General features: G+C 41.6%; 1 protein-coding gene across 6 annotated transcripts in view; it reads right to left on the bottom strand.

Moving 5' to 3' along the window:
- UTRN (utrophin) overlaps window positions 1-27443 on the bottom strand; it is a 683920-nt gene that overhangs the window by 231210 nt on the left and 425267 nt on the right. For all 6 annotated transcript variants that reach the window (XM_040429574.1, XM_040429571.1, XM_040429568.1 and 3 more), the window contains one exon: window positions 23866-24022. In XM_040429574.1, coding sequence (XP_040285508.1) covers window positions 23866-24022 — 157 coding nt within the window. The remainder of the gene's footprint in view (window positions 1-23865; window positions 24023-27443) is intronic.

Genomic DNA, 27443 nt, shown 5'->3' on the forward strand with positions numbered 1-27443 from the left:
TCTGAAAGGAGCGCTCTGTATGCGCGATTGTACGGGCGTTTACAAGCGCGCATACAGAGACAAGTGTGCACACAGTGTCGCGCGTTCACGAAAGTCTATGTACGGGAACGCGCGACAAGCGCCCCAAAAAACGCTCCTGTACTTGTGTGAGCGTCGGGCGTTTTACAGCGCGATCGTACGCGCTGTAAAACGCCCAGGTGAGAACCATTCCCATAGGGAAGCATTGGTTTCTCCTTGTTGAGCGTTTTACAGCGCGTAGGAACGCGCTGTAAAACGCTCAGGTGTGAACTGAGCCTAAAGGAGGCCCCTACACAAACAGCGCTCCACCTGAATATCCACCTGCCCCAAATGCCGAAGATCACTCAACAAGTGTTACTTATGCTGTCATTGGCCACCACAATGATAATATCACTAACGTGGAACTAATCAAAACTCCCTACCATCACACAAGGGATACAGAAGATTGATCATATCGTATGGAAGACCTGTCTACATGGGAGTCACGTTCATATATCATGGATGAACTTTGGATTGTCTGCTGAGTTTACTGCTTTGTACGTGAAAACATCTCCTAATTCAAAACAATTGATCAGATATCTGTCACCCCACCATTCCCTTCTCCTCTCTCTTTCTCTACCTCCACACACTATCTTCAGGTTCATTTTAATATTCAATAACATATCTGCAGAGCATATTCTTTAAAATGCTTGGGAAACCACGACCCAACTAGTATAGCTACAAACACAATTGACCAAACTGGTCATGTGATACCTGTAAGCACTGTTATTTTGTTCTTACTACTGTGTAAAATTTCTTTAAGGCCTCATGCACACGAACATATTTTCATTCCGTGTCCATTCCGATTTTTTTGCGGACCGTATACAGAACTATTCATTTCAATGGGTCCGCAAAAAAAAAAACTAAGGTACTCAGTGTGCATTCCATTTCCATATGTCCGTATTTCCGTTCCGCAAAAAGGATATGACTGTTCTTTTAGGGGCCAGCTGTTTCGTTACGCAAAATACGGAATGCATGCGGACCGCAAAATACCTACGGTCGTGTGCATGAGGCCTAAGGCCTCTTTCACACTACAGTATGTCCATTTCAGTGTTTTGCGTTCCGTTTTTCACGGATCCGTTTTTCTGTTTTTTTGTTTCCGTTGTGTTTCCGTTTTTCCGTTCCGTTTTTCCGTATGGCATATACAGTATACAGTAATTACATAGAGAAAATTGGGCTGGGCATAACATTTTCAATAGATGGTTCAGAAAAAAACGGAACGGAAACGGAAGACATACGGATGCATTTCCGTATGTGTTCCGTTTTTTTTGCGGACCCATTGACTTTAATGGAGCCACGGAACGTGATTTGCGGCCAAATATAGGACATGTTCTATCTTTCAACGGAACGGAAAAACGGAAATACGGAAACGGAATGCATACGGAACACATTCCGTTTTTTTTGCGGAACCATTGAAATGAATGGTTCCGTATACGGACCGTATACGGAACGCAAAAAACGGACCGCAAAACGGAAAAAAAACGGTAGTGTGAAAGAGGCCTAAAGGAGTTGTCCCACAAAAAATATTCTACAGTTTTCAAACCAGCACCTGGATCTGAATTCTCTTGTAATTGCGTTTAATTCTTCTATGTTTCTATAGGTTCAGGAGGGAAGTGTTCTCTATAAGAAGCTAAACACAATAACAAGGGGCACAATGGGAAATTAGATGGTGACAAAACCAGGCGCAATGTCAGAAAATATTATTTTACTGAAATAGTGGTTGAAGTGTGGAACAAACTTCCAGCAGATGTGGTTGGGAAATCTACAGTGAGCGAATTTATACATGCCTGGGATAAACACATGTCTATTCTAAGATGAAAAAAATAATAATAATATAAGGGCAGACTAGATGGTGGTCTTTTTCTGTCGTCAATCTTCTATGCTTCTAATTAAAAATTTGTAAAAAAAAAAAAAAATTCCAGATTTTTGTCCTGCTCGCTGAGAAGGTCGCACATGCTCAGTTTCAACCTTCAACTGCCTCCTGAGCTTTGACAGGGAGAGAACTGCAGCAGAATGGACGCACCCCATGAAATGCAGCAGAAAAGACTTGAGCTGTCAGCTTGATATAAATCTAGCAGAGCAATGAATGGGGAGATCTCTGGATCCATGTGAGGTACAGGGCTGGTTCTAGCTTTGTTAGAAAGAGATTATCATGTACTATATGATGTCTGATTTGCATTTTTTACATTAGTCATGGGATAACTTTTAATAAAAAGAATATGTAAAAGAAAGAGAAGAACGGAGCAGTTCTCACAGGAGTGCAACAAGTAATTGTGAGGCTTCATAGCAACATTTCAAATGGTGACTGATTCCATTATCCATTATCATATTCAGCAGCAAGGGGATTCATAGATCGTGAAAAGCTTATGAATATTTTGCTATCCAGTCTGTGACAATCCATGCAGGGATGTCACAGTAATGGGAGAGTATATGGAAAAAAACAAAGTCAAGTCAAAGATGTCACAATGCAAGGATAATTCACTCACTTAGCTATAGCTCATTCATCATGCACACAGTGATGTCCATTCCTTAATATCCCAGTATTTTTTTCATCTTCCAAGGTCAAAAACAATGGTTGCTCGTCCGTCAGTGGAAGTGCTGCCCCTTTCGTGCATTTCTTGCTACTACCCTGGTAGTTCTGCCCATGTTCTGACAGCTACTAATCTCTCCAGCACCAAATGCAGAAATGATCAGATCAATTATTCTTTTTGTGTCTCCTGGTAAAAATGGAGGAGGTTGCTAAGAGCAGCAACCGGATGGTAGGTCAACAACATGACATAATATAAACCCCATTTACCAGTCTATGGATTGATCACAGGCTCCGTGGCACAATGCGGAGTGTGTGCCATACCACATATTAAAATGGTCAACAATCTGGTGCAATAGCTTGGAGAAGCTGCTTCTGGCCAGACATACCATGCAGCATGGAATATACCGCATTAGGCTTCTTACACATCTGCATTACCGGTCTAAGAACAGCTTGCCGGAGCTCTCTGGATCTAAAACCGTTCTGTGCAGTGGTTGGCGAGTAGCGTCCGAATCTCTGCCAAATCCAATTATAGTGAATGAGGCCAGCGTGCATTGCGGTAACATCTGGCTAAGTCGGAAATGGAGCGCTCCGGCAGCAGAGGCGGATTGGCTATAGACTCTACAGGGAAATTTCCCAGTGGGTCAATGCCCAAGGGGGCCGCCCGAACCCTCTTTACGGCCGCCAGCCAGGTAAGTAATGATCTTTTGTTCCCAGAATGAACACTGGGGGCGTCAAGTACCACCACAGAGGGGCAGCTTCTGAGGAGGTAGTTTGTGCTGCTGTGGTTTTTGATGCTGCTGGGACAGGTTATTGTGTTGCACTGAAGTATTTGGCTCTGCTGGGGCGGTATTTTGTGCCACAATATGGTTTGCTGGCCGCCCCTACTTGTATTAGCCCTGCCTTCTGTTAATTTGGACTCGCCTAACACATGGGGTCACTTTTAGGTTTTTTCCTGGACCACTTTAAGTTCCCTGTCTGCCCCTGTTTGGCAGGCTGTTTCGCAAATGCAGCACGGAAACTAGCATTAGGCTTCTTTCACCTCTGCATTACCGGTCTCAAGAAGGCTGTTACTACAGAGAACAGCTTGCCGGAGCTCTCTGGAGCTAAAACCGTTGCGTGCAGAGGTATTTGTCCAGCCGAATGCCAGCCTATTGGCTGTGTAGCGTCCGGATCTCCAACAAATCCCATTATAGTCAATGGGGCCAGCAGGCATTGCGGTAACATCTGACTAAGTCAGAACTAGTGAGCTCCGGCAGGGTGTTCTCTGCCGGAGACAGGTAACGCTAGTGTGAAACTAGCTTACATGAGTGGTTGTCCATGTAATGTATGAAAGGTTTGGATCCACCAGAACAAGTAACTTTCCGTTCTTACTCATAGTGGGGGGTCTGGAGTAGGGGGACCCTCTTTCTATGATGTCCACTTGCCATAATAATTCTAATAGGTATAGGGGGCACACTACCAATAGTGAGGAGTGCAAAACGGTTCAAATACAATACTTAACAATTAAAAAAGCCAAAGGGCTTAGAAAACCGCAATAAGATGCACATCCAACAAATATAAAATCAGTCAAGCAATTTTATTAGACAGGACAAACATACAAACACTTTAAAAATGGTATACAATAAACAGTGTGTCGGTGAAGATGAAACCAGGCACAGATACACCGCCCACCAAGGTCCACAAATAGGGACCAAACATGTGCAGTCCGGGATAATTTGAAGTACAATTCAATACCAAAAAAGAGAAAAAGTTATATATAATAATAATGTAGCATCAAGAAATATAGAGCAATACCTAAGGAGGATAAAGTGCAATAATATGAAACCCGGACATGTATGTGGACCTATGTCAAAGAGAAACATTCCCACGCGTATTGCCGGTAAAACCCAGCTTCCTCAGGGGTCACCGACACACTATTTATTATATACAATTTTGTATACAAGGTTTGTATGTTTGTCCTGTCTAATAAAATTGCATGACTGATTTTATATTTGTCGGATGTGCATCTTATTACGGTTTTCTAAGCCCTTTGGCTTTTTGGTTGTTACACCAAAAAAAAAAAAAAACTGATGGCAACTTATACCGAGATTTGCACATAGTAATATTTTTGCCCAGACGTCTCCGCCAGCACAATAGTGGAGACTAACGTCTGCCTCTCCACTTTCAAGATGAATCAGAGTAGTAGAATGGCGTTCCACACAGATCGTCTTCTAACACTTCGCATTGTGTCTTATCATATTTACTATGAAAAGAAACCTTTTCTCTTGCTGATGCAGTTTACTCCTGATAAGAGTTTTCACTACTCGCCATGGCAACATTTCAAAAGCTACCAGCCTTGATGCCAATCTAATGTCACTGTGGATATGACTCATTTGCACTCCATGCATTCCCAGTGGTGAGAGATCGACGGGAAAAAAACAAAACAGTAAAGTGTTTATTTGCAGAGAGATTGAATAATTTTGAATAAATATCACAGACAATACCTTTTTGAAACACAGATCATTCCTGGCTGGTCGTTTATTTCGGAAGTAATTTAAAGTCACCAGCCCTGCACATTTAAATTTAACACACCACATTAACACAGCATTCCTCCAGAATACACTTATTGTTCCACGCTTCTTTTCATATGCAGATAGAGGCAAACACATTGAAATTACATATTTTTTTATTTCCTTAGAGTTAAGCCTCTTGCCCACGAACGCAAGGGCTCCGTGCCAGTGCTGTGGACCGCAAATTGCAATCCACAATGCACGGGCGCCGAGTGTGGGGCAGCCGCATGCGGATCGCAGACCCATTCACTCCGTAGTGCTTCTGTGGATTTGTGGACCCATTCAAGTAAATAGGTCCGCATCCATGATGCGGAATGCACACGGCTGGTGACCCGTGTATTGCGGAACCGCTGTATGCGGTCCGCAGCACGGGCACGGAGCCCTTACGTTCGTGTGAAAGAGTCCTTATCGAGACAACGATCCTTCCAACTGGCGGCCATCAGAGAACATGCGGATCCACACTAATTGATTGCAAACTACATTATAAACACATTTTAATCATTTAAAGCAGGGGTCAGCAACCTACGGCACTCCAGCTGCTGTGAAACTACAATTCCCAGCATGCTCCATTCACTTATATGGGAGTTCTGCTGAGAGTTGTAGTTTTACAACAGCTGGAGTGGTGGAGGTTGCTGACTAGTGTTGAGAGAAGCGAGCTTCGTCTCCCGACAGTATTAGAATGTATGGGCTCTGTTTAGCCAAAGTAAGTTATTTGCAAATTCGTGTGATTGAATAACTTCGGTAGTTGATTTTTAAAGTAGAAAACCACTTAAAACTTGAAACCGAAACTCGGCTTCGGTTCCGACTAGTACTTCTGAACCGAAGCAGAGTTTGTGGTTTCCCACATTAAAAATCAATTACCAAAGTTATTTAACGAAGTCACAGGCGACTTCGCAAATACCTTACTTGGGCTCATCAGAGACCATACATTCTAATACTGTACGGGGACGGATCTCCATACAGTATTATTCCGAAGTTTTGAACAAAGCGACTTTGGTTGAAGCATCCAAAGCTCGTTTCTCTCAACAGTATTGCTGACCTCTGATTTAAAGGATATCACTAGTCTGAAAAGAGCATTTTCCAACGTGATCAGGTGCATATTGTTGTTGAGAAAGGAGGATTTTTATTAATTAAAGGGTTTAATTAATACCCATGATCGAATATTGATAACCTATCTAGGTCATCAATATTAACAACCTGAATCCTACTCGAATAAAGGTATAAAATGTGTCTATTGGCTATTCCAGACAAAGAATCTACACAGGGGTGTAACCCACATAATATGGGAACCCAAGGCAAAATGTAGCATGGGCCCCAGGGAGATTTAGAAAAAAAATTCTATTTTTTTCAATCTACAGTGGAATATTTTTATAAATCATATTTTTGCCCACTTTCCTCAAACTAAAAATGAAACACATACTTTATAAATGTCATCCTTACTTTAAGCACCATTTTTCTCAACGTATTTATACCAGACAACTGGCATGAATAAATTAACGAATCTCCCCCGCACAGCTCTTGCTTCTTTTCACATTAAACTCCATGGAAGATGTAAAATTCTCTTTGCATTGAGCTTCCCCTAGTGGTGGCTGCAGTTAATAACCATGTACAGTACAGACCAAAAGTTTGGACACACCTTCTCATTCAAAGAGTTTTCTTTATTTTCATGACTATGAAGGCATCAAAACTATGAATTAACACATGTGGAATTATATACATAACAAACAAGTGTGAAACAACTGAAAATATGTCATATTCTAGGTTCTTCAAAGTAGCCACCTTTTGCTTTGAATACTGCTTTGCACACTCTTGGCATTCTCTTGATGAGCTTCAAGAGGTAGTCCCCTGAAATGGTCTTCCAACAGTCTTGAAGGAGTTCCCAGAGATGCTTAGCACTTGTTGGCCCTTTTGCCTTCACTCTGCGGTCCAGCTCACCCCAAACCATCTCGATTAGGTTCAGGTCCGGTGACTGTGGAGGCCAGGTCATCTGGCGCAGCACCCCATCACTCTCCTTCATGGTCAAATAGCCCTTACTTTCAAAGTTTTCCCAATTTTTCGGCTGACTGACTGACCTTAATTTCTTAAAGTAATGATGTCCACTAGTTTTTCTTTACTTAGCTGCTTTTTTCTTGCCATAATACAAATTCTAACAGTCTATTCAGTAGGGCTATCAGCTGTGTATCCACCTGACTTCTCCTCAACGCCACTGATGGTCCCAACCCCATTTATAAGGCAAGAAATCCCACTTATTAAACCTGACAGGGCACACCTGTGCAGTGAAAACCATTTCAGAGGACTACCTCTTGAAGCTCACCAAGAGAATGCCAAGAGTGTGCAAAGCAGTAATCAAAGCAAAAGGTGGCTACTTTGAGGAACCTAGAATATGACATATTTTCAGTTGTTTCACACGTGTTTGTTATGTATATAATTCCACATGTGTTAATTCATAGTTTTGATGCCTTCAGTGTGAATCTACAATTTTCATAGTCATGAAAATAAAGAAAACTCTTTGAATGAGAAGGTGTGTCCAAACTTTTGGTCTGTACTGTATATAAGAAGGGAACCAGAAGGAGTCCAGCACCATGGTCCCAACAGCAGTGGTGTGGTCTGCCGCCATCGTAAGCATGCCACTAACTCTAGATAGCGGACGGCTATGCTTTTCTTTCTCTAACAGCTACACTATCTTTCCTGATTCTTCCATAAACATAACTTAATTTCTTTCTATGTGCAAATAAGAACTAAGCTGGTCAAACAGTTGAGATTATGGACAGCAAAAAGGGAAAATGTAGATAACTTTCTGCCTACCACTGGCATCTGAAATGGATGTGACAGATAATCACTATAGACATGCTGATATTTCCAGTCATCAATGGATGCTGTCACTGGAACGGTCAGCTTAGACAATGATTCTGGCTGCACCCTATGGGCTCTTTCACACGAGCAGATCCTGTGTGGGTAATACGCTGCGTGAAAGAGAGCCAAGCCCCGTTCCGGACAGCAGAGACATGGAGCATGAAAACTTTATCTCACTGTGGTTTTGTAGTAAAAAGAATATTATCAATCATGTTAATGCTCCGTGTCTCAGCTGTCCGGAACGGGGCTTGGTACTCTTTCCCACATTAGATTACCCGCACAGGATCAGCTCGTGTGAAAGGGCCCTATCTCTTATCTCTGCTCCCCAGCAATAATGGAAAACCTGTAACGAGGCCCCTACATATCATGTGCCATTATAATACCAGGGTCACCATATGTGGCAGAGGAGTCTTTGGACCTCCTTAGGCCTCACCTCTGCTTATCTCCCATCATCCTGTTGTCTACCCCCTACACCTTAGATCACTGGCTGATCAAATTTGGAAAACTTTAAACATGTAGGGGCAGTTTATGACCGGTGGCTGTAAAAAATAACAAAGATTTTCATTCATTACTTAACATATATCCAATTGAGGTTTTAAGTGGTAATATTAAACCTCCTGCCCCCCCTTCATACTGCTATGGGTAACCCCAGCGGCAGACTGAGAACTTAAAGTGGCCCTAGAAAAAAAACTAGGTTGTAGGTGGGGCCAAATTGACAGAAGGCAGGGCAACAGAAGAAAGCGTGGGCAGTAATACCGCAGTGTACCGCCTCTACAAAACCAAATACTACAGTGCAATACAAATACAGCCGCCCGCGCCACTGGATGAAAATGTATCATCATCCTGAGGACGACAATACAGTTGAGTCCGGGAGGGCACCTGCCCCTGCCAAGTACCTGATGCTTCTGCATTAATTAATGCTAAGCGCATCAGATCTTTATGTACCTGGCTGGACGCCAAGAGGAGGGCTTGAGCAGCCTTCTGGGAATCTGCCCATGGGTAACCCCCTCACCACCCATATGTGTAGTTGAGGAAGGTAGAAAAGCTGGGGAAGTTTGGGCAGCTTGGGCTCGTTAGTGGTTATTAATTTGAAATCCAGCATCTATTAGAACAAGGCCATTTTGAGATTTTAGAGAATTTACAGAAATTCTCTTTGATATTGATATTACAAAAATGTCAGAAATAACAGACTTGTTTGTAACTGAGCCAGGGTTTTTGGATTATATTAGCCTATTAAGAGAAAATTCTGGCTGAAGTGCAGTAAATGGGACATGGAAGGTTTATGACAGTTTAATATTACAATTCTCATCAGTGCTCGGTAATTGGATTTAATCTAGGTTAGCTGTGTGTTCTCCAATCTAAAATCATTAGGGTAAATTGTCTTCTGTTCATTTTTAAAATTGCTTGAGTTTCAAATACATTCTAAAATTTGCCAAATTCACGGTCAGTTTTGATATACACTTATGTTTTAAAAATGTAACAGATATTTTTTTAAAAAGGACTAAAGATTTTTAAATGAAGAATATCAATTAATTAAAGTGGTAGCATCATGAAGACTACCCCTTTCTGTATGCCACATTAGCTTCCAGCACATTAGCTTCCAACATCCAGAGGGTGCGACAGTTGCAGAAAGAGCTGAGCCCCTAGGTGTAATGACAAAGCCCCAGTTGCTCCTAGAGTTTTATTTACATATATTAAAACATTATTTTTCTCAGCAATGCGGACACATATGAACATGGGACCAACAGAGTTGCCTTCAGCTGCCAAGTGCACATGCACGAGGTTAGCCAGTTTCATAGGTAAAAATCTGCTGACAGATGGCCTTTAACCCTTTCTTACAAGTGCCGTATATTTACAGCGCTGGAGCGATGTTTAAACACGGCGCCCACTCGCACATGCAGCTGTTTCAAACATCAGAGGCCCGCGGGTAATGACCGCGACCGTCACCTTTATTCTGCTGAAAAATGTCTACCAAGTGCCCAGCTGAGTGGGATCTGCTGCTCCAAGTGCCCAAAGAAAAGCTCGCCAAACTGGGCACTTGAGAGACATTTTTCAGGAGAATAAAAATGCTTTTCCTGGACAGGGAATAAACATACAAAGTACACCCAGGTATGTTTGGAATGCATTTGCGATTGGTGAAAATGACGTGAGAGATCTGAGCCTTTGATTTTGCATCATAGGCAATATTGCTCTTGAGGAACTAGATGGATGACACAATCTGGCTTAAAAAAAACATTAGAAAAACCATAAACTATGACAGAAGAAAACTTTTTATAGTAAACAGCATCCAAACATAAAAGAGTTCACAATACGGAGCTTTCATTATCACGTTCATGGATATAAATTGAACAAATGTTGAAACTGAAGAAGACCTTGAGAGCTTCTCAATACCAGGTCATACAGATAAAATACAGTGGAAGGTCCAAGGTTAAGGACTATTTATTCTTTATACTCACAGATGCAGAACAAAAGTGTTTTCGGTTGTTCTTATGTTTTTTCTGATTATTATACAGTCAATTGACCATGACTGCAGAAGTGATTATATGTAGGGATGAGCAAATCGACTTCGGAGGAAACATCCGAAGTCGATTCGCATAAAACTTCATTCCAATACTGTACGGAGCAGGAGCTCCGTACAGCATTAGAATGTATTGGCTACGATGAGCCAAAGTTATTGCTTCGCAAAGTCTCGCGAGACTTCGGGTAATAACTTCATAAAAAAACATTTCCCAAACTCGGGTTCAGTTCCAAGTGGTACCTTCTTTACTTCCAGAGCATGACAATCTTTTCTGACCACATAACCATGCATGATCTGTTATCAGACACAGCTTTGATAACTATACTGTAACTGTAATAAGCCGAACACATGTAGGCAATGTATAACCTTTATCCACTGAAACTGTAATACTCCTTTAAATTCATTTTTGGTATATACCAGTCCATAGAATTGCCAGACCATGTAGTGGTTAGCTTTCATTCAGGCAGTTATTGGGATCACATTTTTTACTAGAGGGTCCTGTCAGCACTACATTCAATCTAAATTACTGTCCGCAGTCAATTAAGGAATGTACATCAGATATGACCACTAAATGTAATGAACTGCTCAGGCACAAAAATAACAATACATGTCACAGTGTGATCCACACCGAAAAATACAGTAGACTGAAATCGATGGAGTAGATATGTTCTTTGTCATGATTTTCTTCCATCTCATTGATCACATAGTGAGTGGGTGTTCAGGAGATTTCACCTTCTTCAGCATCCCATAATTCACTTGATATATTTCCATTTCTATAGATGTGTATTATTAAGTTTAACAAATTATAACAGGTAGACAACACTAGTGTACCCTACTCAATCAGTGATAGTCCAAGCTCAATGATCATTTTTCAGCCATGCTGCTTCCTGCCACATGCTCCGATCCTCCCCACCATTTTAGGATGTCCCGTTCCCACCATGTCACCGCTACAGTCAACCATTGACCTCATAAGTCACATGCCGTATACTGTTGAGGCAAATGATTGGCTGCACGGTGACCTGTTGTGTACAGGATGTCAGCACTGCAGCCAGGCAGATGAGGTCAGTACTGCAGGATGCCACAGGGAGAAGAAAATGGAGAGTATCGCTTCTTTGGTAAATTCAGCACATTCACTGTGGCTGGGAGAGTAGTACTTGAACTTGGACAATCTCTTTAAGGTGGCCATACACATTAGACAGAAGTAGGCCGATGGTTTACCAACTCTTGAGCGATTGATCATCTGGTGAACAATCGTTTTACAGACATACCTTTATACATTTTGGTCCATACTGGCTGTTACAATCGTTGAAACTGGGCAAACATGTTCGGTGACAACGGGTAATGGACAAAGACCATTCTTGGAACGTTGTTTCATCCACGCTTGACTGATTTTAGACTAATGTGTATGGATACTTTTAAGATCCATATTCATATTAATGGAAAATTGGTCAGAATACTTGTAAGATAGTGAAATGAGAATGTGGGCTCATCAGTGGACGTGGACAGTTGTGACAATACCTTTCATGTATAGTAATGCATCTCTTAGATGCCCTACTTCTCAGTAACGGTATTTTTACATGGGCTAAGGATCGGGGCAATTATCGGTATAGCGCCTTCCTAGTTTCATCAGGTGAAAGCACTGTTGAGGCAGACAGCAAAATCATTGTTCCTGAACAGCAGATCGTTCTGTGTAAACAGCGATCTACTGCCCAGAAACAAAAAATCTGTAAGGGGATGAGCAATCACAGTAGCAATTACTCGTCCCGATTCATAGGAGGTGACTGCTGCATGTAAATGCAGTTCTCACCTCCACTCATGATCACGCAATTTTTGGCAATAAACAGCTCATTCCTGATTAATTGCCTGCATAGGTGTAAAAAAGGCTTAAATGGGTTGTCCGGGTTTTTTCTATTAATGACCCATCCTCAGGATAGTTCATCAATATCAGATTGGCGGGGGTCCGATACCCGGCACCTCCCGATGATCAGCTGTTGATGAGACAGCGCACAGTGAGCAGGAAGATGGCATGTGCACACTGCGCACCGTCTCCTCAGAACGCTGATTGGCGGGGGTGCCGAAGGTCAAAAAAGCCTAGGCAACCTCTTTAAACCCTCTTTTACTGTAGTTCGCTGAGAGGGCTGATGTACCCTTACACTTATTGGAAGTACTAGTTGGTTAGGAAAATGCTCAACAGTAATATGTGTCCTCTTAGCATTTCTCACTGGCCAAGATAGCTCATTGACATACAAGCCATGTAAAAGGACGACTTGAGAATGGCACAAGGCAGAAGGAATCACTTCCTAAGAAATTACTATCCTTTCAATTTTCCAAATGCAACATGAAATGAGCCTTCATTTACATTTTTCTAAAGTAAGTTTATCCTAGTTTTTATAGGTTTTCATGCTCCCGATGTGTAACAATTTCACTTCTTTCGAAATGCTCTAACCTCAATTTTTTTTGCCTATAAAGGCTGGTTGTGTATACTGTACATAAAACTGAATTTAATTTCCACAGGGGTTATATAGACTGGCAATAAGTAATGTATATGGTGACATTCATGAATTCATAGACAGACTTCAAGGGGGATGCCATTTACATGACTCTTGACTCAGAGTGCTTTATTAACTAAATTAAAACCTTTCTAGTGAATAGAAGGCACTTTTTGCTTTGCTGGGATTCATTACTGTAAGAGCTGTAAGGATGATTGTGAGGGTCCCATGACTCTCGTGGTTAATTCATGGTGCGTTAAGAGGGGTCTGGATATCCTTTTCGAAAATAGTAGAAAGTCGTAACATACAAATATGGGTATCAGATTTCTGGAGATGGGTCCGGGATCTCTGAATTTATTCTGATTACCAGATTTGGAGCTATAACATTATTAACCCATGTTATATTTTTTGGGGGGGGAAGATAACCTTCGACCAGTAACTGGTTATTTCATCCTGTTTGGATGCATGTGATATGCCAGCCTGCCAGATATTTATTGCAATTTATGTTTTCATGTGTAGATAGCGGCGCAAAGGTTAGTTGTGGCGCTACCTGCGACTTTGCCCCGCTCACACCAGGTCTAAAATTGTGGGCGTGGCGTGGATGGGGAAGGGCCCGTCTCATTTACCATTTTCTATGCCTGTTTCAGGCGTAGAAAAAGGTCTAAGTGCAGACAGCTAGGAAGCTGTCTTACATTTAGAACTGGCACTAGATGTGCGCCTCTTCATAACTTCGGTGGATCCACCGCAAGCTCAGTGTCTAAAACGCCATTCTTAATAAATGTGCCTTCTAATGTCTATGGCCAAAGAAACCTGTAGTTACCCAAAATAAATAAATCAAAAGTACAATTATGGCATTGTTTTATGCAATACAAAATCTATATGATGTCTAAATCTGAAATTTGTGAACTTAAAGGGATTCTGTCACCTCGTTTTTGGTTATAGAGATGCGGACATGCACGGCTAGAAAGCCGCTAGCATGTCCGCAATATACCTGTCCTATAGGGCTGTGTCCTTTTATTTTGTTTAAAAAATGATTTTAGAGATATGTAAATGAGCCACGATAGTTCATCAATATTATGCTCCTCGAAAACATTTCCTTCCCTGAGGCTGTTGCCAGCACAGAGAAGGAATACTATACCGGCACTGTGCACAAGCGAGCTAGGTATATTGCGGACATGCTAGCGGCGATCTAGCCGTGCATGTCCGCAGCTCTATAACCAAAAACGAGGTGACAGAATCCCTTTAAAAAAAAAAAATGTTTTCGAGGAGCATAATATTGATGAACTATCCTCAGGATAGGTCATCAATATCTGATTGTGGGGATCCAACACCTGGCACCCCCACCAATAAGCTGTCTGAAGGGGTTGCAGTACTCCAATGAGCACTGTGGCCTCCTCATAGCATACCAAGCACAGCACCACACATTTTATGGCATCTGTGCTTGGTACTGCAGCCCAGGCCCTTCATCTGAATGGGACTGAGCTGTGCATAGGCCATGTGACCGATGAGCATGATGTTACATGGCCTAGGGAGAGGCCACAGACTTACTGGAGCGCCTCTTTAAACAGCTGATCGGTCGGGGTGCCAGGAGTCGGACCCCTACCAATCAGCTATTAATGACCTATCCTCAGGATAGGTCATTAATATTGTACTCCCAGAAAACCGCTTTAATCTATGCTTCATATAATTTATCACATCAATGTCTTGAAATCTAAGTAAAATGGATAAAGGGAACACATCATAAAAAGGACAGTAGAAAACACAGTGCGATATATATGACTATATTCCCTAACCTGGGAAGGTTAGGCACAGGGAATAACACCTCTTGAAGTGGATATTGGAATGAACCTAGCTGCTACATGTAGCCCTGATCAGGCTCAGGGGCGCCAGAAGACTCAAAGGATAGAAGAAAAACTCCAGGGATTCAAGTGGCGCTTCTACACGGGGACTTGGATTTTGAGTTGACTTTCTAAGGAATGGTCTCTGTGTACCAGCTTGAATTCCATGAGTTCTCCATGTATCCTGTTGAGATCTAGGTAGCGTGCACTATACAGCAGTGAGGGGGTCAATGACGAACAGATATATGCCACTTTTGTGGCGTATATCTGGTGCAGATTCTGTTGCTTACTATGTTGCAGAATCTATTTCCCCGTTTCACAGCGTTTCTAAAAAAGGGGAGAGTGGCGTGGGTGGGGAAGGGGATGAGCCGACAGGCCAAGGAACCTGTAAATGGTGAACGTAGGGACAGAAAAAGTCAATCTTTTCTCTAATAGTTGCATAAAGATTAGCAAGATATAAGAGGGAATCTCATTGCGTGCAGCAGGTTTGCTGCCCAGATTTGTGTCATGTTTTGAACAGTGATTAGGCTACATTTTCAGAAAGGCAATTCTCAATTTTGATTGCATTTTTAATTAGCTTCCAAATGTAGAGTGATGAGCCTACAATGGAGGATAGAAAATCATTTTCCCCACTGCAATGTATTTTTATGAATTATTGCACTTAAATATTCTATCCTATTAACTCCCAAACAAGATAGATGTATATTGGAGTCATGAGAAAATATTACAAGTAAAGCTTAGTGGAACTTATAACAATTCTGCCGTTACATAATGTTTGAGGAGCAGCTCGTATAAGGAAGGGTTCTTCAATCTCTATAATGCACCCATGTATTAAGTGCTGAATGAGCAATACACCTGATAATGACTGTTTGCTGAGTCTTACAGTTTTTATATATTTATTTACTCCTTCCTTTTTGGCTAGAATTTCTACCACATACTCCAATAAATGTATCCCTTGTGGAGCCACTCGCACGCCCTAATCCAGCATAGATATAATTAGTTCTGTAGCATTATAGTATCTCCTGCCACATCTAATTGTCATCACTCTAGGACTTAGGTGTGCTAGCTTGTATTGACTGAAATGAGTTTGCTTTCTTGAAAACGAAAGAACTCTATTTTGGAAATTTGCCTTGTTTTGACAATTGAAAGCCAAGCCTTATAACAAGAGAGGGGCCAAATGGAAGATTGACCATTCGACATCCTAGCCAGAGTGTGGGGCAATCAGAATGGTGTGCTTACAAACTAAAATTCCCCAGCTGCAGACAGAGGCTTGCTGCAGCATGGGCTGCAGCAGGTAAATATCCCTCGCTCCACCTCTAAGGGAACAGGAGGCTGAGAAAGTTTGCCTTCTGAAAAAGTGGGGCTGTAGTGCTGGAACCAATGTGTTTCCCCCAGCCAGGGGTGGTCAATGAAGAAGGGCTAATGACAAGTCCCTGCAGCAGACTTGAACAGTAGCCCCTGAGTGAGCAAGACTAAATGCCCACGATCGGGATCTTGAAATCTGTAGCATGTCAATTTCCTGACCGGATTTTCTCAGTTCACTTCAATAGGGAGAGTAAAATCCTCATGTGGAAAATCCGCACCAATTGATGCAGATTGTCTGCACGGATTTCCCTGTGAACACCTGCGGATTCTCCGCACATAAATCCTGAACGTGTGCATTTACCCAAAAGAGAGAGTTAAGGAGTAGAATATCCTGCTTTTCTACATGTGTAAAGCAGAGACAGCCGAGCGGTTGTACTTGGCTAACCCCAGCAATCCCATAGAGCTGAACAGAGTGGCAGTACATATGCGTGACTGCCGCTCCATTCATACAGGGAACATAAGATCCCTGTTTTTATGAACGGCAAGAGCACACAACAATCAGACCCCGGCTAATCAGATACTTATCCCGTATTCTGTGGGTAGGGAACACGTCTCTGTAATGGGGCAGCCCTTTTAGAAGTCTATCCAATAAACATGCTGTGAATAAGGCTATGTTCATACTTGAATTGTGGCTTCCAGCCACATCACGATCACTCGACAGATCCACTGAGTTATAATTTAGTCATTGGGTTCTGATGTGTTGTCCCGATTTTCACAAAAAACAGAGCTGCATACAGCACTTCTCTCGCCCATCAAATATAATGAAATCTGCAAGGGACGCTTGGAACTAAGGCCCCAACGCCGATGTGAACTGTGCCTAAAATGATTCAATTCGCAGTGTTAAACCTCCTGCACACGACCGTATGGCTTTTTCAGTGTTTTGCGGTCCGTTTTTCACGGATCCGTTGTTCCGTTTCCGTTGTGTTTCCATTTTTCCGTATGGCATATACAGTATACAGTAATTACATAGATAAAATTGGGCTGGGCATAACATTTTCAATAGATGGTTCCGCAAAAAACGGAACGGAAACGGAAGACATACGGATGCATTTCCGTATGTGTTCTGTTTTTTTGTGGACCCATTCACTTGAAAGGATCCACGGAACGTGATTTGCGGGCAATAATAGGACATGTTCTATCTTTAAACGGAACGGAAAAACGGAAATACGGAAACGGAATGCATACGGAGTAGATTCCGTTTTTTTTTTGCAGAACCATTGAAATGAATAGTTCCGTATACGGACCGTATACGGAACGCAAAAAACGGCCAGTAAATGGGGGTCGTGTGCAGGAGGCCTTAAACTGATAATTTAGGGACACAAATTTTTTCTTTCCTTTTTATAACCGCTTCTCATCAACATTTCTATGTTAACTTTCTATGTGTATAGATTTGTAACTGATACAAATGATGTGAATCCGTGTGTTGCCTATTGCTACATATCCCTATGAAGTCAATTTGGTTAAAAAATACATTTCAAGAAAAGTTTAAAACTTGAAAGAGTAGCAGTGAAAAACTCTAGATTGAAATATCAAATGATGTATGTGCTTACTCCTCATTAAAAAAATATATATATATATAATGTTTCTCAGCTCGGATACTAACTCAGCTGTGCTAATTTAAAATGATCAGTGTGGTACATTTTAAGGGAGCTCTATGCTTGCCAAATCTGTGCTTCACTTACAGCTAAAATCATCTTCCCACATAAAACAAGGCTCAGGCAATGGTGTTTCTGTTATGTACCAACAGGGAATTGACTCCACAAACATAAAACAGCTTTATTGTAGAAGCGACAAGCGAGAACGTTAAAACTGTGTTTTAAGCCGTGGCTTAAACAAAGTATACACAAAGTATAAAAGGAAAAGTTACAAAAACAAAATGTAAGATACATACAAAGGACCCACACATGCTTATCATGGGGGAAAGGCTGGGCATCTAATGGGATTCAGGACCTGTAACCTCTCCTAACATATCTGTTTTAGTAACTACTAAACTGCTCTATGTTATACCATTCTTTTATTATTCCTGCTAGAAGTTATGAATAAATTGCTAGCAGTTTGCAATGCAGATGGGCGCTACCAGTTGGGGGGGGGGGGTGTCTCTGCACAGTCTAACATTATCCAATCAGTGCTGCCAGTGTCAGACTATGCAGGGACATGCCCCCAACCGGTAACACCCATCTTGTTCCTCCTGCTTCCTCTGCCAGTCTCTCCCCCTCTTTTTTGATTAATAGGGCCAGGTTCCTGAATAGCCATCAGACCTGAGCCTGTCAATCAAGAAGGAGAAGGGAGGGTCTGGCAGAGGAAACAAGAGGAGCAAGGGTACACAGACAGTTTTAGGCCCACCCTCAATGGTAGCTCATTTGCAAATTGTTTAAAATACTTATTCTCCAGAATGAAGCAATGGACTTACTAAGTGAAAGGTATCATTACATTCAGCTCAGTTAGCCCTACAAGGTGTTTTGCCTGGTTTAACAGCGAGCTTCCTAGCAAAAGGCTTTCTTTAAGTATTTAATTTTCATGTTTCATAAGTTCAATTATACCAACAACTGGCTTCAGGTGTACGTGGGACCAGGGGTGTAGCTATTGGGGGTAAAAAGTTACCTAAAGAGGTCAAAGACTCCTCTGCCACATATGAAGACAGTTTGGAAATGCCACATGGAATGCGGGGGTCAAATGACTGCACAGAGTTGTGGCTTTGTGAACATCATCAGGTTGGCGGTACCACTGTTTTCTATAACAGGTTCTCTCCAGTGGTGTAGAGAAAGTAGAAATGACTGAGCCCTACATCAAATTTTTGAACGCCCTCCTCCAGAAACTTGGAAATCCGCTCCTCCTGTGCAACCCTCACTCCTGTGGCTAGTCAAGATCAATCTATCAGATGAGGCCCAGCAGCCGCTCCATCCATTTCCTACAGTGTCTATAATGTCATATTATAATACTTTTGAGGGGGACCTGACAAGAAATTATTTTGGTCCTCATCCTGGGTGAGCTCCTTCCAAGTTCAGGCTCCAAAGCAACCACTTCCCTTATAGCTACGCCCCTGGTTCTCTCTCTCCTATATGTACACCCCTATTTTATAAGTTGGATTAACAAAAATGGGTAGCATATAAACATTTAAAACATCAAACAGATGTTCTAATAAAAACCTATTGAACCACAAAACACCATTGTAGAGAAAAAATAATGGTACTGTCTTTCTAAATTAAAACATTTTATTGCAAATTAGTAACACAAAGGCTTCAAGAGAAAAGTCAATTAACTTTAGACCGGGGATGCTTTATTTAAATGGCTATTAGTTAAGTGATATCGAGAAAATATGACCAGAAATTAATAAAACTGCTCTGAGTTGATCTATGACACTTTTAGTCTTGAGATTACTGTTGTTATTTGCAGAGTAGTAATTCACATAATGAGATTTGTAATGCCCAAGACAAAAATGAGCAGAGAGAGTTTAATCAAAATTTCGTTAACTCCTCAGAATGAGAGCTCGCTATCCCATTTCAAATTGATGCTCTTTTCTCTTGTGATGCCTATAATTCTGCAAAGTTAAGACCTCGAAATTGTATTCTTAGCAAATATGTTTGCCAGAAAATCTATTTTATAGCAGTGGTATGCTGGGTGCTTAGAAAGTGATCTAACTTCGAATGTCTACAGTCTTTACTAAAAATTAACGGCTCAGACAAACTCGAAGTAAATCTATAAAGATAGGACTACAAGGAAATGCTTATCTAAGTTAAAGGATTTCTGTCACCCCCCTAAAGTCACATATTTTTTTTGGCTCCTTAAAATCCTTATGTTGCGATTTATCAATATATAGGGCTCTTACTCATTTTCGTTCAGTAGTTTCTTCAAAAAACAGACTTTTATAATATGTAAATTACCTCTCTACCAGCAAGTAGGGCGGCTACTTGCTGGTAGCATCCTCCTTTCATAATGACGCCCCCTCCTCATGTTGATTGACAGGGCCAGCGAGCGCTCTCGTCCTCTGGCTGGCCCTGTCTGCGTTTTAAATCTCGCGCCTTCGCAGTACCGGTCTTCAGTCGGCGCAGGCGCACTGATAGGAGGACACTCGCTCGGCTGCTCCTTCCTCAGTGTGCCTGGTGTAGATGTGACGTCCTTGGCGCAGGCGCATTGAGGAAGGAGCGGCCGAGCAAGCGTCCTCCTCTCAGTGCGCTTGAGCCGACTGAAGACCGGTACGGCGAAGGCGCGAGATTTAAAACGCAGACAGGGCCAGCCAGAGGACGAGAGCACTCGCTGGCCCTGTCAATCAACATGAGGAGGGGGCATCATTATGAAAGGAGGATGCTACAAGCAAGTAGCCGCCCTACATGCTAGTAGAGAGGTAATTTACATATTATAAAAGTCTGTTTTTTGAAGAAACTACTGAACGAAAATGAGTAAGAGCCCATATATATTGATAAATCGCAGCATAAGGATTTTAAGGAGCCAAAAAAAATAATATGACTTTAGGGGGGTGACAGAAGCCCTTTAAGGTAAAAAAACTAAATAAACATTATAAAGAGCTAGAATCAGATCCACCAACAGTGTGCCACTTTAATAAATCCTCAAAGTACTATGGGCTATAATTGGCCATTATTACCTGGCTATCCTCTAAATGCACAAACACTTTAGTTATCCAAGGCTAGAAAATTGATGGCCTATCCTTACCATAGGCCGTCAATATCAGATTGGTGGGGTCTGACTCACAGCCACGTTCAGCCGACTATAGGGGTCGTGGCTTTACTCTGTATTACAGCTCAGTTCCATTCACTTGAATGGGAATGAGCTAGTGATAAGTAACAGCAAGCAAAGCCACTACCAAAAGTAAAGAATTGTACACAGTAAACAATGAAGGGGATGCCCAAGACAAAAAAAGAGCAGAGAGAGTTTAATCAAAATTCCGTTAACTCCTCAGAATGAGAGCTCGCTATCCCATTTCAAATTGATGCTCTTTTCTCTTGTGATGCCTATAATTCTGCAAAGTTAAGACCTCGAAATTGTATTCCTAGCAAATATGTTTGCCAGAAAATCAATTTTATAGCAATGGTATGCTGGGTGCTTAGAAAGTGATCTAACTTCGAATGTCTACGGTCTTTACTAAAAATGAACGGCTTGGACAAACTCGAAGTAAATCTATAAAGATAGGACTTCAAGGAAATGCTTATCTAAGTTAAGGTAAAAAACTAAAATAAACATTATAAAGAGCTAGATTCAGATCCACCAACTGTGTGCCACTTTAATAAATCCTCAAAGTACTATGGGCTATAATTGGCCATTATTACCTGGCTACCCTCTAAATGCACAAACACTTTAGTTATCCAAGACTAGAAAATTGATAGCCGATCCTTACCATAGGACGTCAATATCAGATTGGTGGGGTCTGACTCGCAGCCACGTTCAGCCGACTATAGGGGTCGTGGCTTTACTCTCTATTACAGCTCCGTTCCATTCACTTGAATGGGAATGAGCTAGTGACAGCAAGCAAAGCCACTACCAAAAGTAAAGAATTGTACACAGTAAACAATGAAGGGGATGCTGTGCTCAATGAAGTGTTGCACTCCTTTAAATTAGTTGATCATCATGGGTGCTGAGAGTTGGACAATTATCTGTAACAATGTCTGCTCCAGAACTCAGGCAAAACGTCATCATATCACTAATCCAAAATCAATTGCCTATTCTGGAGACAGGCCACCAATTTTATAGTTAGAGATAACTGGCTCTCCCATAGTTTACAGCTATTACTCCATACAATAATAGAATCATCATGATACGCCTTAAAAGTCATCTTCTAAAATACAAAAACATACCTGCACTCCTCAACATTGAAATTGCAACAAGGACAAACCATAAGGTTTTGTAAATTGAGGAGGCAGAAGGTGTTGCTAAGATCTGCAAATGATCAAATTTTCAAGCACTTCACTCCAATATGTGGCATGTGGGAGGGGCATAAAAGCCAGATAAAAAGCAAAGTTTTTTTAGCTACATGAAAGCTCAAAAATTCGATCTAGTTCTGTGGGATGATTGTGCAATGCCTTACTTTCCTTGAGACAGGCCATCTATCACCACTGAGAGACGTCGGTTTATTACTTTCACAGATCGTTACGCACCTAGGCCAAGAAGTCAGCACTGATCAACACTGCGTGTCCTGGTGGTTGGGAGAACAACAACGCACTGGAATGACAGCAAGAGGTGCACAGAGAAGAACCTCTGCACGGACGCATCATCTGATTAAAAGAATGGTACATAGTGATCCATTCTGTACTGCAAGTGAAACTGAATGTCACATACCAAGCCTAAAGTGGCAAACAGTGTCTACACAAACCATCAGAAGTTGTTTGCACAACATTGGCCTAAGAGTTAGATGTCCAGCTACGTGTGTTCCATTGACCTCACACCACTGCTGTCAAAGGCCATCATAGTGCAGAGCAAGATGGCAATGGATGCTGAAATGGAGATCTTCAGTGATAAGCGCCTCTTTTGTCTCAGACACAATGATAGCCGGAGATTGGTCTGGAGACCACGTGGGCAGCTGCAGGAAGAGGCCTTCACAAGGGAACATCACACCAGTCCTACTCCCGGGATTATGGAGTGGCATAATGTACGGTAGTCGGACCCCTGGAGTCTTCATTTCAGGTACACTCTGCAGAACTTTGATTCGGTTGTGGAAACAGTGGTACGGCCGCTTTTCCAAAGTATCTTACGAGCCATTTTTCAACAGAACGACGCCAGGTCGCATGTTGCTCGTGCTACCGCGAGCTTCCTGCGTGGCCTAAACGAGCTATCATGGCCTGCAACATCTCGAGACATGTTTCCTATCGAACACATCTGGGACGTCATTAGTTGGCAATTGCAAAGGGAGCTATCAGCAGTGGATCTTGATGATTGGCAGGCCCAAGTGCATTTACTGTGGCAGAACATTCCTCAGAAACCATTGGTAGCATGCCAAGGTGTGTAAATGTGCATATTTTTGTGCATGGTGTTCATACTCCATACTGGATAAATCAAGATGCTTTGAATATTTTGTTTCCATTTTTGTATATCATTAACATGTCTACTGATCCTGTGATTTCCATAATTACATTACTTTTCCATCTTGGTGTTGAGATTTCAATGTTGAGGAGTATAATTTCTTCAATAAGACTATAACACTGTAATCTTGTAATCAGTATTATACCACAGCATTTGTGCACCAAAATACATAAACTGTGTCTCTAAACTCAGTCATTAGTAATCCACGAGATGTTGGGGAATGTCTTTTTTGTGAATTTATAAGGATTGGATTGAGAGTCAACCAGAGAATGTGCATTACTTAATTTTTTATAACAAGGCCTCATTAGGATTGCTTCATTAGTTGAACTAATCAATATGCTTTTGACTAAATTGTGGAATATTCACATGAACCAGCAGTAGTACCACATCAGAAATACTCTAGTGGGCAAAGCTCATCAGACATATTTGGCCCAATTTATCAAAACTGTCTAACAAAAATGGACTTACTGCCCATAGAAGCCAATGAAAGTGCAGCTTTCATTTCTTAATCTGTTCTGGCAAAATTAAAGGTTAACTATGATTGGTTGCTTTGGATAACAAAGACGTCATTAAAGCCCAGAAGTACCTGTGCCTCATGGATTGATTTATAATGCATCAAGGCATTTCTTTCACTTACCTTACAAAAATCATACTGCTGTTGTACTGTGGGGACATCTCCTCCCACAGGCATTTGTTTCTTCACCTCCTCATCTCTGACATCTAACCAACAAATGAGTTCTTCCAAGGATTTTAGCAAATAATTCCATTTATCAGCACTTGCTTCCAAGTGTGTTCTGCAATAGAGCAAATGAAAAGGGTCAAAAAGTGTGCAGAACCGTGCAGTGTAATGCAGATTTAATAGTCTGAAAGGCAAACCGAAGAAAAAAAAAATCTCTTTAGTTGGGATTACAAAATTGGTAAACTGCTTTCCAAAAAGTTTTAATTCAGGCAGATTGAAAGGATTTGGACCTTTCTGAACCTGACGTCAGGAGAGATATTTCTCAGTCGGCAATAACATGACACACACACAGGTATCACTGAGAAATACTCTAACTTTATTATGCTATCGCTTGGCCTTATATAGGCAGTAGAAAAGTTTGCCTAACAACAGCGTTTAAACCAATCAAAGATAAACATTGGTGCTCATATACATACTACCGGAACATCCTTGTATGTGTACGTACAGTAAGCAAAAAGAATAGGTTTTAATCAGTCACATATAAGAATGTACGCAGTTGTGCTGAATGACCCTGAATAAGGCAAGAACGTTTGTACTAGTTTTGGGAGATTCCCAGAATCTGTCCTTGGACATATAAGCGAACCTAACTCGCAGCGGAGGAACTTGAAACAGTGCGTGGGTGAGATGTTATAACAATTCTTTACATATTTAGAGCAGGAACAAGATGAAGTCACATTTCTCTTTAATCCCCTCTTAGAACCAAATTTCTTAGATAATGCACCAGAACTAGCACAGCTTTGTACACTCTACAGCATTTGGGAGAAGTACTCTTCGTGGCTGCTACACAGTATACAGAGTTGTGCTAGTTTCAGCATATCAGAGAGGGTGCCAGGAGATGGACCCCCAAAGATCAGATACTGATGACAATTTTGGATAGATCTATTTTAAAGGGGTTGTCCAGGATTTTACAAGTGATAGCGTATACTCAGGATAGACCATCAATGTGTGATCAGTGAGGGTCTGAGAAAATGAACTCCCACCAATCATCTGCTTTAGGGTACTTTCACACTAGCGTTTTTCTTTTCAGGCGCTGAGTTCCGTCCTAGGGGCTCAAATCCGGAAAAGAACTGATCAGTTTTATCCTAATGCATTCTGAATGGAGAGTAATCCGTTCAGGATGCATCAGGATGTCTTCAGTTCAGTCTTTTTGACTGATCAGGCTTTTCAGAAAAACGTAGCATGTTGTATTTTTACCTCCGGCCAAAAATCCTGAACACTTTGAGCGGATCCGGCGCTGTGTGTTCAGTTAAACCGGATCCGGTTTTTGCATGTTAAACCCGAAAAATGTGAAAAAAAAGTTAAAGTCCATAAATGGCGGATCCGTTTTTTCCAATGCATTTTTTCATTGTGATCAAAATCCTGATCAGGATTCAAATGTAATCTGTTTTCACACGTTTTTCCGGATCCGGCTGGCAGTTCCGGTGTCGGAATTGAACGCCGGATTTAAACAATGCTAGTGTGAAAGTAGCCTTAGGGCTGTTTCACACGAGCGGATGCCGTGCGTGGCATCCGCTCCGTGAAAGAGTGCCAAGACCCGATGCAGACAGCAGAGACCCGGAGCATTAACATGATTGATAATGCTCCGTGCCTCTCTGTGATCTCTTTACTACGAAATCACAGTGACAACTTTATCTCACTGTGATTTCGTAGTAAAGAGATCACAGAGAGGCACGGAGCATTATCAGTCATGTTACTGCTCCGTGCCTCTGCAGTCTGCATCGGGTCTTGGCACTCTTTCACGGAGCGGATGCCACGCACGGCATCCGCTCGTGTGAAACAGCCCTTAGCGTCAGATATTGTGCCTGAACTACACAGCTTCAACCATTTTGTAGTGGATGGAGCTGTTTAGTGCAATGGAATCAGCCTTGCCTCATCTCCGTCCACTACATAATGGGCTGAGTTTTGTATTTCTGTGGTCATCTTCTAGCATCAAAGCTACTGCAAAACAGCTGATCAGTGGGGGAGAAGGGTGTGATACCCTTGTTGATCAGATATTGATGGTCTATCCTGAGGATGCGCCATCACCTGTAAAATCCTGGATAACCTCGTTAAAGAATTTTAATTTTAAAGAAACTATATTTCTCCATTAAAACATGGTAAGTTAAAAGACCACATCACGAATCGGCCGATTATTCGATAACGGGATTCGTTGACAACGAATCCCGTTATCGAATATTATCGATAACGTTGATTAATCATTGCAGCCCTACTACTTGAAGCCAAGCATTTTCAAGTGTATTATGCAAGAAGCAGTTTATTTAACCATTCATCCCCAAGCTGTTATAAATTCTGACTCTGGAGACTCTTGACTAGAAAGGTAATGTAAAAGGCGATATCTATTTTTAAAGCAAATACCAACTGGGTAAAGGTTCTGCTGGCGTTAGATGTTACAGGCATCATAGAGGTGCTGAACACAAATATTCATGAATCTTTGATTTTGCATTTCAATGCATGACAAATATTACAATATTAGTCACAGTCAGAACTGTCTGTAAAACTTCAAAAATCTGCCGTCTTCGTATACATTCAGAGCCTTCCAGGAATGTACTAAGGGGAGTCGAGCAGGATAGAGCACATATGCATATTTTCAATAGTTTCTCAAGGTCACTACACCTCTGTAACTACTAAGTTTACAAGTTAAAAATGTTGTTTCCTAGGAGATGAGAAAAGCTTAAAGTGGATCTGTCAGCATGATCAACCCTACTAAACCAGGCATAATGCCTGGTAGGGTTGCTGAGTAAAACAATATATTTATTTTCTCTGTAGGGTTAATAGTTGCCGAGCTTTCAGAGTTTATCAGTTCCACTGTAGAGGCACCGAGTCAATGAGCCAGGATCTTCTGCTGCTTCGTAGCTCAGGAAGCTGCATCTGATTCACTACGCAAACACCAAGTCACGGCGCTGGCATGGGAACACAAGGCTAGATCAGATGTCTAGCCCTGTCAATCAAAGAGGAGGAGGAGGAGGAGTACAGAGAGCACAGGGGCATTGCACTAGCAGTGTTCCTAGTGCTATGGCCAGCCCCCTGGTGCTCCAAATTGGTAATTTACATAAATATTAAAATTAATATATCTTGGTAACTATCAAACCTATACAGAAAAGAAATATATTGTTTTATTCAGTATGATCAACCCCACCACGCAGTATGCCCGGTTTAATAGAATTGATCATGCTAACAGATGCTCTTTCAAAGGTAATATTTATTGTTGGTGTTTGGAGGTGGTTTAGGGGTTAAAAGGCTATAATCCTGTGGCTAAAGGTTATTTTGAGGTTAACATAGTTTGGCCTTAGTAGTTTACAGAGGAGAATAGATAAATGATTCATGGTATGAAGTAGTTCAGGGGTTAAACGGTAAAATTGCTGGTGCTCTCGGGTTCCTTTTGGACCAAGGGTAGCTGAAAGGTTAATGACCGTATCACTGGTGATCTAAACTAGGGCAGAGGTTCATTAACAACCTTCAGGACCAGCCTAGTGTCC

Source organism: Bufo bufo, chromosome 4 (genome assembly GCF_905171765.1).
Source record: "Bufo bufo chromosome 4, aBufBuf1.1, whole genome shotgun sequence".
In the NCBI taxonomy this organism is placed as follows: Eukaryota; Metazoa; Chordata; class Amphibia; order Anura; family Bufonidae; genus Bufo; species Bufo bufo.